At 37.2% G+C, this 16892-nt stretch overlaps 1 protein-coding gene across 4 annotated transcripts in view; it reads right to left on the reverse strand.

Moving 5' to 3' along the window:
* The window catches only part of cpm (carboxypeptidase M), a 51722-nt gene that overhangs the window by 3098 nt on the left and 31732 nt on the right, over positions 1-16892 (reverse strand). For 2 of the 4 annotated variants that reach the window (XM_067392250.1, XM_067392251.1), the window contains exons 5-8: positions 8305-8489; positions 7083-7253; positions 5114-5266; positions 2235-2383 (exon numbers count right to left, since the gene is read on the reverse strand). In XM_067392250.1, the coding sequence (XP_067248351.1) occupies positions 2235-2383; positions 5114-5266; positions 7083-7253; positions 8305-8489 (658 nt within the window). Of the gene's footprint in view, positions 1-126; positions 1357-2234; positions 2384-5113; positions 5267-7082; positions 7254-8304; positions 8490-16892 lie in introns of those variants that run through there. The other 2 variants (XM_067392253.1, XM_067392252.1) reach the window with 2 other exon arrangements.

A 16892-nucleotide genomic window follows, 5' to 3' on the forward strand; every position in this document is an offset into this window, starting at 1 on the left:
TATTCGAATATATTCATATATATTCTAATTTATTTGAATATATTCGTATATATTCTAATTTATTCGTAGACTTTTAATGTATTCGAATATATTCATATATATTCTAATGTATTCGTATATATTCTAATTTATTCGTAGACTTTTAATGTATTCGAATATATTCGTATATATTCTAATTTATTCGTAGATTTTTAATGTATTCGAATATATTCATATATATTCTAGTGTATTCGTATATATTCTAATTTATTCGTAGACTTTGAATGTATTCTAATATATTCGTGTACTTGTAATAGATTAGGGTTGTGAAGCGATTAATCGCACATCAGTTTCAGCTGAGAAATTTGGATAGTCATTGTGTGTGTTAAATGAGAAAAGCATTAAATGGACATTACAGAAATATTGCTTTATAAATATTTTATTTGAATCAACAAACACTTTATGAACGTTCTTCAAAATGTCTTATGCAAAATAGTCATACAGCTTGAGACATGATGGTGAATAAAAATGATACCATCACCAAAAATAAGTTTTTCAATAAGAAAAACTGCCAGGAGGTGGCAGTAAATGACTGAGTAACTCAATTTGTTCTACCAGCTGATTCATTCAGTAAATGCCTCTTGATGAATGGGCTATTGAATCATTGGTTCCCCCGATTGAGTCGTCAAAATACTCATTCATTCAGAAACAAAGCATCAGGTGTGTTCGACTTGAAGCAGCACTGCACAGACTGATTGCTCTTGCTGTACTTTGTCACACACCAATTTGAAAGCATACAAAGCCATCTGCTCTCTAATCTGTACGTTGATGTCATACACTGATCGGTTTGCGCTGCTCTGACTGACAATATTATGTCTAAAATATACCACAATTTATTGATCTGTTGTACAAACCAAAATTTATTCAGACACCTTGAACATTTCATTCATTAATACAGTTTATTTACTATAAAAAAAATAGGAATAAAATATGACAAGATCTCAGAGTTAAACTGTCAGATAACAAGCAAAACATGGTCAGTGTCAAAGTGTCTTAATAATTTCTGGTCCCAAACTGCTATCAATTTTACTGGTAGTCCACTGTGACATATTATACCTAAAAATTCTGCATACAGATTACTTTAGTGAGGATAGCAAAATATAGTGTCTTGCACCCACTAGTACAAAGTGTATGTGTATGTATGCATACAGTGTTTTGTTTGACTGTAAAATCAATATTTGTGCCTCTTGATTTTCCATCAAGAAACTCAAACTACCAGATATCATAGAATATCGGCAGAAATGCAATAAATTCATATTTAAGCTCATATTTCTTTAAAGGTATGGACTCACTGTTGATTTGGTGTCACTCCAATCCCTAAAAGAAAAATTTTATTAGAACAGGAACTACTCTAAACAAAAAACACAACAGTTTATCCTGGTAATAAATAACTGATCCTTCAACTATGCCATATGTGTATATATATATATATATATATATATATATATATATATATATATATATATATATATATATATATATATATATATATATATATATATATATAAATATAACCTAGAGGCATTTGTTATAAAACTGCTGATTGAAATCTCACCCTTGTCTGAGTGAATTAACTTTTTGACCTTGAGCTGTGAACATTGGTAACACTATACAATAAGGTTCATTAGTTAACTGCATTAGTTAATTTCAACATTTACTAAAACATTATTCTTATAGTGCTAACATTAGTTAATGCACAGTGAACTAACATGAACAATGAACAACTGTATGTATTAACTAACGTTAATGAAGATTAGTAAATACGATTAGTAAATACAAAAACAAATGTATTGCTCATGATTAGTTCGTGTTAGTTAATATATTATGTTTAACTAATGAACCTTATTGTAAAAGTGTTACCTGACCATTTAGCCCCAACTTTATAGTTCAGTGCAATTAATTTCTCCACAATGATTTTTTTTTTTTAAATTTGGTTTATACTGTGCTCCATTTGCTCAATAAATCCCTGGCTAACAAACCCAAGGCGCTGCATTCTTAAGGTGTCTTGTAACTACCGGAGGAACTCGACTTAAGACCAGCTCAGGGAATTCTCAACTCAAATAGCACTTTAAAATGTGATTGCTTCTCACTCTTGTCTTTTGTAATGATACTATTGTGCAAGAACGCTCTGACTCGTCTGTAAAGCTTTTAGCAAAATTAGATTCGAAATTCACCACACGGGGTCGCCATCTTACCGTGATGGTGTAGTTGCCGGGCAGCAGCAGTCTGTAGTACTCCCCGTTGCGATCGGTCCTGAACGGACACAGGTTTTTTCTTCCCGCCACCTCGACTACAGCGTTTTGCACAGGCTTCCCATATGAATCCATCACTACTCCTTTCACCCCTATGCAAAACAAAAGACAAATAGCAGTAAATATTATAGTGAGGTATTACAGAACTCTAAGGGCTCTGTCATTGCTTAGCCATCTCTTTCACAAAGTTGTTAAAGAGGTGTGGTTGCGTATGTCAGGATGTTTTGCTTGTGGTTGGGTTACAGGGACAGTTGTGTCAATGATGGGTGTGGATGGTGGCTTTGTCTATGTGACTCAGCTGTGGGACTATCACATCACTAAAGGTTAAGATAAGTAACTGTATATATAGCGGTAATGATACCACATGAAATTTAGCTCATTTGTTGGCTGCAATTATATTGGTTGGCAAAACAGCTTTTTTTTTGCTTTTTAAATGCTTGCTTAGCTTGTTTGTTTATTTAGTGGCCACTTGCGTCTGGGTGGGACGTTTCACTGCTAAAACCAGAAATCACCTACCTTCTCGACTTAATAAAAGGGCTAAAGGTGCTGTCACATCTACTGTTACTCAGAGAAATCCACTTCTTTCAACAAGAATCCATGCAGTTGGGAGTTTCACACGAGGGCATAGATTTTGATTGTTCAAATTCACAGTGCTGATCAACACAAAGCTGCGTTGTTTGTTCTATTGTGATTTAATAATGACTGCTCACATATTTCAGTTACACTATTAATTACACGACTGGCTATTGCATTTAGCCAGTCTTTCTTGCAATTGTGTTTTTGCGATAAAACAATTGTTTTATCAAAAAAAACGTACATGCAATGCCTAGTAATCTGTCAAATTACAGATAGACAATAGCAACATTAGTGTTTATCATGCATAGCTTTGTATTGCCTAAATATCAGCTCGGTATAAAACATTAATTTTCAGTTGTAAACAACATTAAGCAGAAGAGCATCAGTCGCCATGATACCAAGTCGGTACTGGAATTTTAAAAGTATGAGCGCTGTTGAGTGGATTTGTAAACACCTCTGATTGGCCTTTGTGTTGACGCACTCATCAGATATGTCTGATTGGCTACAATGCTGGGAGCGTCTGAAAGCACACAAGTGTTTGAATTTGAAAGCGGGAACCATAGACAGTAAAAGAAATGGACACAGCGACCCCATTGGAACTCAATTGAGTCAAGTGAAGCCCATTTTTAGCGATTTTTAGCACTTCCTTTTCTGACGCGCAGACTCACACTAAGCTTGATGACGTCCGCAACCTGTCTGACAGATGTAAATCTTCTAGTAGCTGTGCGTGCAAACTGCCATCGTTAATCTTGCAGAGACGGCGAGCTTGAGCGGGGAGTTCTTTGGCGTGAGTGAGCAGGAGTAAGTATTCTGATTAATTATTTTGTATAGTATTTTAAAATGTAACGCCAGTACGCCATATTAAGATAATCTCCCCGATTGCCTGCGAGCTTCTCCTCCTGTCTGTACGGTAATTTCGCTACTGTGCGACAGAGAGTCGAGTGTTTATGACGCAATCGTTAGCTTATTTTTATAAAAACTGTTTCTACGGGGCCATAATGTAACATAGAAGATAATGGAGCCCTTTATACATTGTCGTGTATCTTTGGAAATAAATAATGGACAAATGGAGTCTTTAAACGCCTCAGATGTAAAGTTATTCACTGTCAAAGTGACGCCAAAATGAATGGGAGTCAATGGGGATGCTAACGCAAGTGAAGTTCTGCTACAAGATGGCGGCACCCGGCCGACTTCAACTTCCGGTCGACTTCCTTGGGCACTGGCGGGAACGGGAGTGTGTATCTGTGCAAGTGCTCGGAGAGCGTCATTGATGTCTACTTGCATGTTTTTGAAGCGTTGATCATTGTTGCCCATCACAGACACATCTGATGACCGCTTGAACACTATGGCCAATCGGAGGTGTTAACAAATCCACTCAACAGCGCTCAAAGCGTCACATTTTTAAAATTTTAGTACCGACTTAGTATCGCGGTTGGTACTTTGACAACACTAGCTGGAAGATGAGCTATTTAGATTTTTTTCCTATCAAATATTGTGTTTATCATGCATAAACAGTGTAACGGTTTTTTTCATATACACAATACTATTAATTACACGACTGGCTATTACGTTTAGCCAGTCTAGCTTGCTAATAAACGGTTGTGTGTTAATGATAAAACATAATTGCAATGCCTAGTAATCTGTTAAATTACAGATTTACAATAGCAACATTAGCAAATTGTATTTTGTGTCGATACAGGACAACTTAGCGGAGCTTCAGACACAGACGATGAAGTCAGCTGCATCATTATTGTCTAGGAGCGACACACCCACTGGCCAGAAACGTCCCGAGCACAGTGAAACAAGAAAATAAGAAATTAGAGGCACATGGCCGTGTGTCTAAAGACAAACACCACCACATGGCCCTAGACTCTGGAATGATTTCCCCATTTCGATTAGACTGGCTTCATCTTTATCCGTTTTTAAAAGGTAAAAACATATAAAGCATATAATACATTTTGAAGCTCCCTTTTATTGTTATATTATAATGCTGAAGCATTAGTCTATTTTATGGTATTTTTTGTGTTTTTCTGTGTTTTTGTAAAGCACTTTGGACAATGTAGGTTGTATTTAATTGTGCTATATAAATAAACTGCCATTGCCACCCACTTCTAGTGGATAAGTAATGATGGAGAGGTAATGATTGATGCAATATTTCAGTATATGTGCCTATGTGAGTCTATTGATTTTGGAAAACCCTGCATTAAGCACCTTTATGTGGGCAAATGTGTCTATGCTGTACTTACCTAGGTGTACTTGCTGCATGTAAGCCAGTAGTGCAGGTCTGTTGGCCTCCCATAGGCCAGGAAGCTGTTTCTCTGGAGGAAACTTGCAGCAAGAGATTTCCAGTGTGAGCTCTAAACACTGTGCCCACACATAGTTGTAGTCTTGCATTCCCCCTAAAAGAACGACACATTCAACTAGTAAACAGCAGGATATTCATTCACCTATTACTTCCAGCGTTTGTGCCACATAAACTGCTAAATGCCATGTGATCAAATGGATTGCATTGCACATTAATTGTTACACTAAATTGTTATACAAGTACACCACTGCACATTTTGTACGTCTCCCTCCCAATTCAAGTCTACTAATGAGCTGATGAGTTGAATCAGACATCCAAAATGTGCAGTAGTGGAACAGGTTTAAGAAGCACTGAGCTACAGCAATTATTTTGCCATTTTGAGATAACTGATATGTTCTGATACGAGTACAAACTGTCCATTTTATTTTTATAAAAATGTGTAAAATAAAATTATCAAATATGCAACCTGAATTCCTGAAAAGGTGGGACGTTTTTAAAATTTGAATAAAATGAAAACTAAAAGACTTTCAAATCACATGAGCCAATATATTATTCACAATTGAACATTAAATTTACAATTTACAATTTTATGCACATGTAGCATCTCCTCTTCTTTTCAAAACAGTGTGAAGACGTCTGGGCATCGAGGTAATGAGTTTCTGGAGTTGGAATTTGGTCCCATTCTTGCCTGATAGAGGTTTCCAGCTGCTGAAGAGTTTGTGGTCGTCTTTGACGTATTTTTCGTTTAATGATGCGGCAAATATTCTCTATAGGTGAAAGATCTAGACTGCAGGCAGGCCAATTCAGCACCTGGACTCTTCTATGACAAAGCCAAGCTGTTGTAGGCCTTCCCTGAAATAAATGTCATCTGGAAACCTTTATATACCTTTCAACATTCATAGTGCCTTCCAAACCATGCAAGCTGCCCATACCGTATGCTATACGGTATATGGTATACCGTATATTAGGAGTGTGCCCGAATACTGTATTTGGAACGCACAATCCCACATCACTAGCACTTATGCAACCCCATACCATCAGAGATGCTGGCTTTTGAACTGGACGCTGATAACACACTGGAAGGTCTCCCTCCTCCTTAGCCCTTTGGTCACGGCATCTGTGATTTCCAACAAGATTGTCAGCTTTGGAGTCTACTTATCATAAAACACGTTTCCACTTTAAAACAGTCCATTTTAAATGAGTCTTGGCAAGACAGTGCTTCTGGACCATGTTCACATATGGCTTCCTTTTTCCATGATAGAGCTTTAGTTGGCATCTGCAGATGGCACGGCAGATTGTGTTACCGACAGTGGTTTCTGGAAGTATTCCTGGACCCATTTAGTAATGTTATTGACACAATCATGCGGATGAGTGATGCAGTGTCGTCCGAGTGCCCGAAGGCATCCAATAAAGGTCTTCAGTCTTGACCCTGAGGAACATTGTTTTCCACAATCTTTTTCCACACTCTTTCACAGATTGGAGAGCCCATCTTTACTTCTGTGAGACTCTGCCTCTCTAAGACATACCTTTTATATCTAATCATGTTACAGACCTGTTATCAATTAACTTAATTAGTTGCTAGATGTTCTCCCAGCTGAATCTTTTCAAAATGTCTTGCTTTTTCAGCCATTTGTTGCCCCCGTGCCAACTTTTCTGAGACATGTAGCAGGCATCAAATTTGAAATGAGCTCATTTAGTGGATACAAGTGTAAAATTTCTCTGTTAAAACACTTATGTTATCTATGTTCTATTGTGAATAAATCAAATCATTTAAGTCTTTTAGTTTTCATTTTATTCAAATTTAAAAAAACCTCCCAACTTTTTCTAGAATTTGGGTTGTATATCATCCATGTTATTTGCTGACACAATGTCATGAACAATTACTAAAATGCTGCTTTGAACACTTTTACCTGATAGAGGATACCAGTGGTATCCGTTAGTGATGCCATCGACAAATTCTGTTAAGTCGGTACAGCTGCCTCCATTGTGCATTTCGGTGTGGCTGAAAGAGTAGGTTCTCGCCAAGTGGAAAAACACGTCGTCGTCGGGGGAGATGCTCTTGCCTCCTTGCAGCTCGCTTCCTGAATGACATTGAATGGCCAATGTTGGGGGTAATGCATTACAATAACTTGATTTAATGTAATCTGACACTGCGTTCTATTCAAGTAACTAGTAAAATAACACATTTTTCAATTTACAACAAAATATCTAACTACTTTCTCAAATAAGTTATTTTTTCACTTTTTTGACATCTCTCCTGCCCTCATGTTGAGAGAAATAAAGTGCACAGGTGTTGTGTGCGCTGTGAAAACATGATGGGTATTGTACTTCTAGACTAATGTCAACACGCATTTACTCATCTCACTTGCACGAAAACATTCAGTATACCTCAAAATGAATAAAACAGTGAAATGCAATCTCAGAATTTTAAGCAAACCTCTATATTAAATTACACAAATATACTTTATGTATTTAATCTCACTTTATTAACCTGTCTTTGCTGCTGACCTTCAATGATCTAATTCAACCATGCCAAAAAGCAAAAATCAGTTTAGTTTAGATTTAGAAATAAGAGTGTTGAACTTCCTTCTCCTGCATCCTTCTTTAATCCAAAATGATAGCACAGCTGAAAGATTTGTTCGAGCTGCGCCCTCTACTGTACAGGTGTAAATATGCATTTTCTTCGGCCTGAATCTTATTCATTTCACTTTTGGTGTGAAAGGGCCTTAACATTTGCCAAAAATATAACTTTATTTGTTATAAAAAACAAAAAAAAAAACAATCAAGCCCAAAAAGTAACGCAAAAGTAATGTAACATTACTTTTCATAAAAAGTAACTAAGTAATGTAGGAGTAATGTACGTAAGGTGTAAACCTTAATTATTTTTAAAAACTGTATAGCGGTCTATAAAGTCACGTTACCACAGACAATGATTATGTGATTCATTTTTAAAAATAATTTCAAAAATAAAACAAATAGCACCACTCTGCTCTGAAATTGCATATTACCATTGCATTACCTATTAGTTTCCTGTAGCTTTTAAGAATGGACTATGTATTTGTCAATTAACATAATTCCTTATCCATTAAAAACTGGGGGAAGCCACTGAAAAGGGTTAATTAAGCAACTGACCTTTGTTGCTGTTGTCGTAGGGGTAGCTGGCCACCACCGCACCTCCGTGGAGATTGGCCGACAGGACGAAAGTCTCGGTCTTCAGCCAGTCCATCACTGCCCTGACTTCTTTCTCCCTTTCCTCCTCGTTACTTTCAAATGCATCTGGGAAATTTCGATTCAAGTCCACACCGTTCTTATTATACCTGGGGGGAGGGAGAACTAGTTACTCAAGGAAACTATGGCGTATAAATGTGCTTTTCTGTCATTCAAGTGAAATGTGTCATTGAAAATAAAGGATGCAAAACTACAGCTTAGATCAGAGACCTCCTCCAAATGCTCAGCAAAAACATAAGCCATTTCAAATGAGCTAAACTGCTCAATAGAAGGATATTTAATATGTTTTGACATTTTCACTGCTGATTTGGGAGGAAACCAGTCATTATTTAAATGGTAATATGTACCAAAGACATCTAAGTGGACTACGATCACATTGATTAGAGGCCTTATCAAATTAGCAAAAACCTTTAATAAATTGTTGAACAATTGTCAATTGCATTACTGTCAAAAAGGGTTTTTCTTTTAGCGTACAGTAAAATATTACAAAAGTTTGGAACAAGTCTACTAATGATTAGTACACAAAAAGTCATAATTTCACTTTTCACTAGCACTTTCCTATTCCTTGTTTTTTGGAATTAAGCTTTCATCTGTTCATCATTCAATGATAAATACCTCCCTAAAACATTTTTTAGCAACATCGACTCAACTATCAACTACCCTGTTACATGTATCTTTTACACATTCACAACAAATACCCTGATTCTTTTGTGGACATATTGAATAGCAGACCTGACTGTGTCATATGCAGCCTGCATCTGTGCTGACACCAAAATCTTCAAGGATGAAGAACATCAAATGGCTAACTAGCAAACTAACAGGCCAGTGACAGCTCTTCACATTAGTTTGCACTGGCAGGTCTAAATTTGTGCGGGTGGATTACTGTGTTTGCCGTGACACCATCGGGTGGAGCGATCCTTCTTAATCCCGAACACGGAGCGCCGGCTCTAAGCCATACAGAAGTGCTTCCCTCAGGGATTCCTATCTGCTTACAGTTGCAATGCTTTGAAGTCCTTTAAAACAGCCACACTCAGTCAACAAATGCAGCAGAGCTAAAGCAGCATGTCTGGATGCCGGCACATATACCAAATTATTACATACAACTATAAAAATAGGGGTTGTCATCAATGAATGTTTGTAATAGTTGTGTTTGAGTCCCTCAGTTGTCCTCAGTGAGAAAAGATGGATCTCATGGTCACTGCTGGAAAGGGTTCAAATATGCAAAAGATGCTGGAAAATCAAAGAATTTGCAGGACTTGGAAAACAAACAAGTGAACAATCTTCACAAAACAAACAACCAGTTGTAAATCATCTAGGCAACCAAACATAAATTATTAAGAATCAAGGGTATATAAACTTTTGAACTGGGTCATTTTTATAAATTCAGCTATTTTTTTTATCTTTATGTAAATATCTGTTATGTGAAATACTTTATTCAGGGCAGTACTTAATAAAAAAAAAATAAAAAAATAACATGCAATTTTCATGATCCTTATGATTCTGCAAGGGGTATGTAAACTTTTGAGCTGAACTGTGTGTGTGTGTGTGTGTGTGTGTGTGTGTGTGTGTGTGTGTGTGTGTGTGTGTGTGTGTGTGTGTGTGTGTGTGTGTGTGTGTGTGTGTGTGTGTGTGTGTGTGTGTGTGTGTGTGTGTATATGTGTGTGTGTGTGTGTGTGTGTGTGTGTGTGTGTGTGTGTGTGTGTGTGTATATGTGTGTGTGTGTGTGTATGTATGTATAGGTATACATATATAAAGAGAATGACTCAAATTGCATGTTACACATTGTGAAAGCAGGAAAGCCAATGACAATGGGGAAAAACAAACAAACAGGTTTAATTGTTTTGGTTGGGTTTTGTACAGAGGTTAAGAGGTTCAGTGATCAAGCCTTCCTGGGTGGTCAACGTTGAATGCCTATGAAATCAACCCAGACGCAATAAACAGGATGTGTGTGTGCCACGTTTTGCTGGCGTTTGAACACAGAGCTGTTTTTTCCTGCGTTCACAATACAACAATAATAATAATTTTTAAAAAAAAGTCTCTAAAAGTTGGCCTGCACTCTCAACCTCGATTGCTGTTGCAGTTTAATGGCAGAGATGAGCTTGTTTATGCCAGGTTCTCTCACAAATATTGGAGCTCTTCAACTTGTTTGAAAGCTTTTTGAAAACTGATTAAGCACCTCATAAATCCACTCAGATTCTCTTGTGTCTCTGGCTCGGTTTGGACTTGGGCTGTTTTCTTTCGCTGATTGCCGGCCTCATCCAGACACCTGATTTCTCTCTTAAAACCCCAGAATCTTAATCACGCCAGACACTTACACTGATCTATGTGGCGCAAACCACATTTTGTCATGAAAATGGTTGATTAACCGCTTTCAGCTCTATAAACTATTTGTCTAAAAGAGCTCTTGAGGTTTCCATTAGTGCTGAGCTGTTAGTTTGATGGGGCAGAACAGATCGTTGAAGGCCTTCATCTTGTCTGATGCTTTTTGCATTTGTGATCAGACCAATGTTTGCCATTTCTCTTATATAAGCTCAGGATATGATTTTGGTAGGGTAGCTGATCTGTGATACCTCCCTTATCACTCTATAAATCAGAGAAGGATCAGCGTGCAGTGTGGTTTACTTTCATTTAAAACACTGTTTATATGTAATGACAGCTTGTGTCATGGTGTTTTCAAGATGACTTATAATTTTACACACACACATTGCCCAACAGTTAGATCCCTATGCATGCACACAGCCATAAAAGCTTTGTCAGCCTGCACTCTAGGTCTGTCAGTTTAATTTGGAGGAGTATCAGGGTTTTCACAGGGCGTCAGGATGTGTGAGAGCCATTAATCTCTGAGTGAAGAGCATTAAATAGTGTTTATGTTGTGCTTTGTGGCTGTGGAGTGATCTGTGTAGAATGGAAATATTTCTGGTGTGTTTCACTGATCCTTAAAGGAATAATTTACCAAAAATGTTGTCATTGTTTATTCACTCTCATGTTGTTCCAAACTATCAAAGGAACACAAAAGTAGATGTTTAGCAGAATGGGTACTGGGGACTGTTCTTATTTTCAATGTGTGCATTCAGAACAATACACACAGGTTTACGTTCTAGAATTTAAAATAGATTGCAGGACATAGCACGCGGGATTCACTGATTAGTAATCTTGTATTTGATTCAAAACAGCCTGATTTCCCAAATCCTCCTTCCACCCCACCCCTAATTGCCATTGTTCAGAATCAGAGGTTGATATGTCGAACCGCTCAAGCAAATGTTTTGAAAGAGCCACAGTGTTTGCATTACTCAGGAAGTCGACCTGGGAATGGCTTACTTATAATTAGCTCTGTACGTTAAAATGAGGCAGGAATTATTGCACGTTGCCCTTACAAGGAAAATACCCTCTATGTTTATGGTGTGTGAGAACTATACAAGATGGATATATGGAATCAAGATGTAGTGGCCACTTTCCACTGCAGACTCTCAAACACAGCCTAAGGGAAAATTCCTGCAGTCCAGCTGTGCTTTCGGCATTAAATTATAGTACTTTGAATGAAACCTCAGATGACATATATTTGCTTCAATGACAAACTGACCAGTCATGTGCGTGTTGATCGTTCCGCAGAGAAAACTACGAATGCCAGGCCAAAACATCTGCGGACCGTTTGATTGAGTCAAGTCGCCTTAAACGTCTAAAACCTCAAGAGTTGTCTTTTCTTAAAATCGGAAATAAAAATGGCAACAGAGCAGATTTCACTGGCTTCCAAATATAGTCACAGTACATGGTGTTTTGAAAACAGACCGTTTCCCAAATGAATTTATCAGAACATCCATTTCCTGTCAATTAGTCCTTTGAGAATGACATTTCCTCTGAATCTTATGGGTGGCCACATGATATTATAGTCTGTAATTCCTATCTGAAAAGGACTAATATCACATTTCCTCACAAACTTATAACTGAGATTATACAAGTGTTAGGAAGAATATGTTTTGCTTTGTTTCTCCTTGATCTCTTAACTGTTTTTAAGTTCTTCTCTTCCTGTTTTTAATCTGTTGTAGTCACGTTACACCTTTAAGGAGTATCTTGTTATTTCTTATTAGAGCCATAGATGAATTTAGCTTTCCTTTGTTGGCTTAACGTCCTACACTTTTGCTATATTCGTTACAGCAAGCTCAATAAACTCTGACTTTGAGTGAACAGCACTTCTTGTGATTGTGTCATTCTTTGGCCCCGGTACCGGTGTTACATTCTGCTCTGCATTATAGAACAATACTTACAGGTCTGTCTACTTTGTATTAAGTATTGGAGATCCATACTTTTTATTTAACAACAAGTACTATACTGTATTAGATCCCAAGGATGATTAGATTTAATCGACTAGTTTCTTAACTTAAAAGGGGATTGGAGCAGATGGGAGTGTCTTTAACTCAAGCCATTTAAATTTGAATAAGAAATGCTATTTGAGTACTAAATCAATTATTATTGAAGGATCATGTGACATTGCTATTTTCACTAATGAAAATACAGCTTCGCTAATGTCTTTCAACACTGATATTTACATTGTGTCATGACCTAGATTATACACAAACTCAAGTTTTCATGTACTTGCATATAGTACCATTCAGGCCTTAAACTCAATTTTCAAATTTTCAACGATCAGCTTGTGTATGTTTAAGTCTTAACTTACAAGTGTTGAGTCATTGTTTCCTGTGAAATGTATAAACGTTTTCCGTGGTTTATATATTTTTCTTAGCAGACTTGCCACATACACAAATCTAAGTTATGGGTTTACGAGAAATACATGAAGTGGTAGGAAAATGTCTTACATAAGGCACAACATCTTATATAAGGAGATTGATTTAAATGTATGTACAGTATAAATATCTAGGTTACTACAATGCAACAACTTGTTAACTCCTCAGTTACTATTGCACGTAATTTATGTAATTGTTAAGTCTGGTTATGTCTGGTTGATAAACGGGAAAATAATGATCGATGGTACAAACAGCCTTCAATTCTGTAAAGCCGCTCTAAAAAAGACAATACTGTCATTATTCAGCTCAAGTCAGATCAGTGTTGATTCAGTTCAGCGAAGAGTTAATCAATCATGAAATTAATTCAATTCAGCTGTAAAGCAGCTCTGGAGAAAACAGTGATGCTATCCAGCTCAGTTCAGCTCTCCTCCAACAATGCCAGTGCAGTCAAATCAATAATACTGCCGGAAATTAAGTGTCCCCAACTAAATAATCCGAAGAAGACAGTGGCAAGGAACCCAAACTCCATCGAAGAAAAAAAAAATCTTTGGGAGAAACCAGGCTGAATCGGAGGGCCAGTTCTTCTCTGGCCAAATTAACGAACATTGTGCAATTTTGATTCCAGGCTGCATCTTAAGTCAGATTGTGGATTCATATCATTCAGAATATTTCATCCAGCTCCATCTGCTTGAATATCGGGATACAATACACAGGCACAGTAACTTATTCAATCAGAACTGGAATCAGAGTGATGCATTTGCTTGTGAATCCCATTACTCTTCCTTGTAATGCAAAATGTCACAGGTTAAGCATGGTCGGTTGGATTGAAATAAGACACGGTGGCAGCGGCTGAAAGGGTTGTGTTTGTTTCAGTTGGTTGAGACTGGTGCCAAACCTCACAGGAAGCTCATAGCAAAAGCCACGGCAATAAGAGCGAACCGCACTGCATAAAAATACAATCATCGTCATCGTCGTCAATGTGCACAGCTGCATGGTTGCTGTTGTAGCGTGCACTCTCGCTTTCGCTCTTGCTCCATCTCTTTCTCTCTGAGTTTACCCACCATATCATCAAATCCAGATCAGATCTGTTTCCAATTGCGCCCCATCTGAGCAGGAGCGCTTATGTGGTCTCAGACTGCAGGAGCAGGATGGTTTGTATTCAAGGATGTGGCTTCTACGGTATTAGAGGAGGTCTGGTGCGTCTCCAAAGTTTTGGGACGTACTGAGCTAGACATATGGTTGAACTTGTCTCGCACAGCCTCCGTTTCAAAACCTAGGGAGTTTCTTCAGTGTCTACCTTATATAAAGGCAGCTATTTGTATAATGTTAAGATCAATTTTGTCACTTCAAAAATAGTCTACGTGGCTAACATCAGTTTGAAAATGAATAACTGAAATTAATAACACTGATATCTGTGTGTACTGTGACCATCCCGCAGACCCAAGAGGTCTGCTGAAAATCTGAAGATAAATAGATTTTACAAAATGTTCCATACAGGTTTGGAACAATTTAAGGTTAAGTAAATGACAGAATTTAAATTTTTGGGTAAACTAACTCTTCTCTTGTACCGCACAAATAGTTACTACAACTTTAGCAGGAGATAAGGTACAAAGTTGTTATATTTTTGACAGTATAGATGAAAACATTTTAAATATTTGATTAACTATTTCATTGGCTTTAGATCAATGCCAATATCAAAGCCATTTTATATACAGAAACTGCATTTATATTTTAAGAAGTGTGTTCTTAAAGTCCCTGTAGTCAATAATTTTACCCTTAAAACTCATCTTTGATCACCAAAATTACATATTTGAACGTTTTTTACCGTGAAAAAAGCTTGAATGTAACTCAATTTAATTAAAATGTTGCCTCATTTAATATACACAGATCTATGAATATTATAATTAGCCCCGCCTCCACTCACTCCTACAAGCTCAGACGAAATCCACTCGGTCAAATACTGAGGTAAACGCTGCACATCGGTATCGCTCTTTACAATGTTAGACACGTAAGTATTCGAAGGTAATATGATTAGCATTTTGCTTGACTACATTATCAAACCACTAATAATGTGTTGCTAATGTTACATAAACCATGTTCCCGTTCAACAGTTCAAGACAGCTGCCTTCTAACAATCAGTATCCTTAGAAACACTTTGAACAAATCAGAACGTCAGTGGAGAAAGTTCATCATTACATGATCACATGCATCATCCACCCGCCATATTGCTAAATCCAACCAATTTTTCATATCAACAGAAAAATATTGCGGGATAACATTCTTTTGAGACTCTCTTGTGCGGAGTTAATGATGTGCTAAATCCCACTGGCACGTTGACTTGATTGGTTACAAGGTGGCGTCAGAAACACCAGCGATCTCAAACCACGTTTTTGAAACTGTCGTTAGATCACTGCAGTTTTAAAGAGAAAATACGCAGCAATGGTGTCGACTTATGAATTTGCACATGGTTTGTCTTAAAGCATGCTAAAAAGCAGTAGACAGACATATGAACAACATTAAAAACTTTTATGACGTTTTTAAAACGTTTTGAGTTGGGAGTGCTGGGTATCCTCAACTACCTCACAACACAATACCTACAATACTTGCCAAATCATACATTTGTAGCTGCACCAAACATACTAGAGAGAGCCAGCATATGCATGAGAAAGTGAATCTGCAGTTTTGGTTTCAACACACCTAATAATAATAATAAAAAAATCTAAAATATCGCTGCACACTGGAGTTTGGAACAGAGCTGACATCTTACACTCCTCTCTTATGTGAATGACATCTCTATTTGTCTTCAATGTTTGAGCTTGGCTAATTAAATTTGCTAGGTCCCACTTTATATCAAGTGGTCTTAACTACTATGTACTTATGTTTAAATTAATCATTGAATAAAATGCACTTATTGTGTACATACATGTTTTTACATTGTACTTGTATTTTAAAAACACCTGCATGTAATTACATATGTAATTATTTTCTGTAATTACATTTATAATTACACTGTTGACCCATCCCTTACACCATACCTTACCCTTAAACCAACCCATACCACCAAAGCTTTCCCTAACCTTACCCGTATCCATCTCAATAGCAGCAAAAGTGTTTTTCAATTCAATATGAACCCAATAAGTACATTGTACTTATTTTTTGATGCAAGTACATAGTAGTAAAGGCCACTTAATATAAAGTGGGACCATTTGCTTTATTGCTAATCATACAGAGCGATTCTAGAGTTCACCCAGTGGGAGCTATCACTGATATGATCAACCTACATAATCTAGTTTCTCTGAACAAAGAAGCACAATGTGAGGTGCTGATTTGTCTTTGATTGGTATCGTTGAAAACGGAAGACACCAAAGTTATTATAAAGCATTTTGTTGTCCAACTGGCAAGGTCTGATCAAAAGCTTTATTGTTACATCCACAGGATGAATGAAACTTAGTGATCCAGATAGGGGTTTTCATATCTTCTGATAACAGATTTCACCATTTTTCCATTTGGGTAGATTTTTGTCAGCAGGTCGTGGCAACAGACCAAGCAAGTTATTTTCCATTGCTTCAGGATTATGACACCCTTTCCTCCGGCAAAACTATGTACCGCTGTCTGGAAGCCTGTGGGCCACATTGAATTTCAGTCTATAATGGATGTTTATCTTTGTGCGTGTGTATGTGTGAGTAAGATCCCTCATGCCAGATAAGACGTGTGTTTTGAGCCTTTGTATCCTGCTTATCAGCAAAGTTTTGG

This window comes from Chanodichthys erythropterus, chromosome 8 (genome assembly GCF_024489055.1).
Source record: "Chanodichthys erythropterus isolate Z2021 chromosome 8, ASM2448905v1, whole genome shotgun sequence".
Taxonomy (NCBI): Eukaryota; Metazoa; Chordata; class Actinopteri; order Cypriniformes; family Xenocyprididae; genus Chanodichthys; species Chanodichthys erythropterus.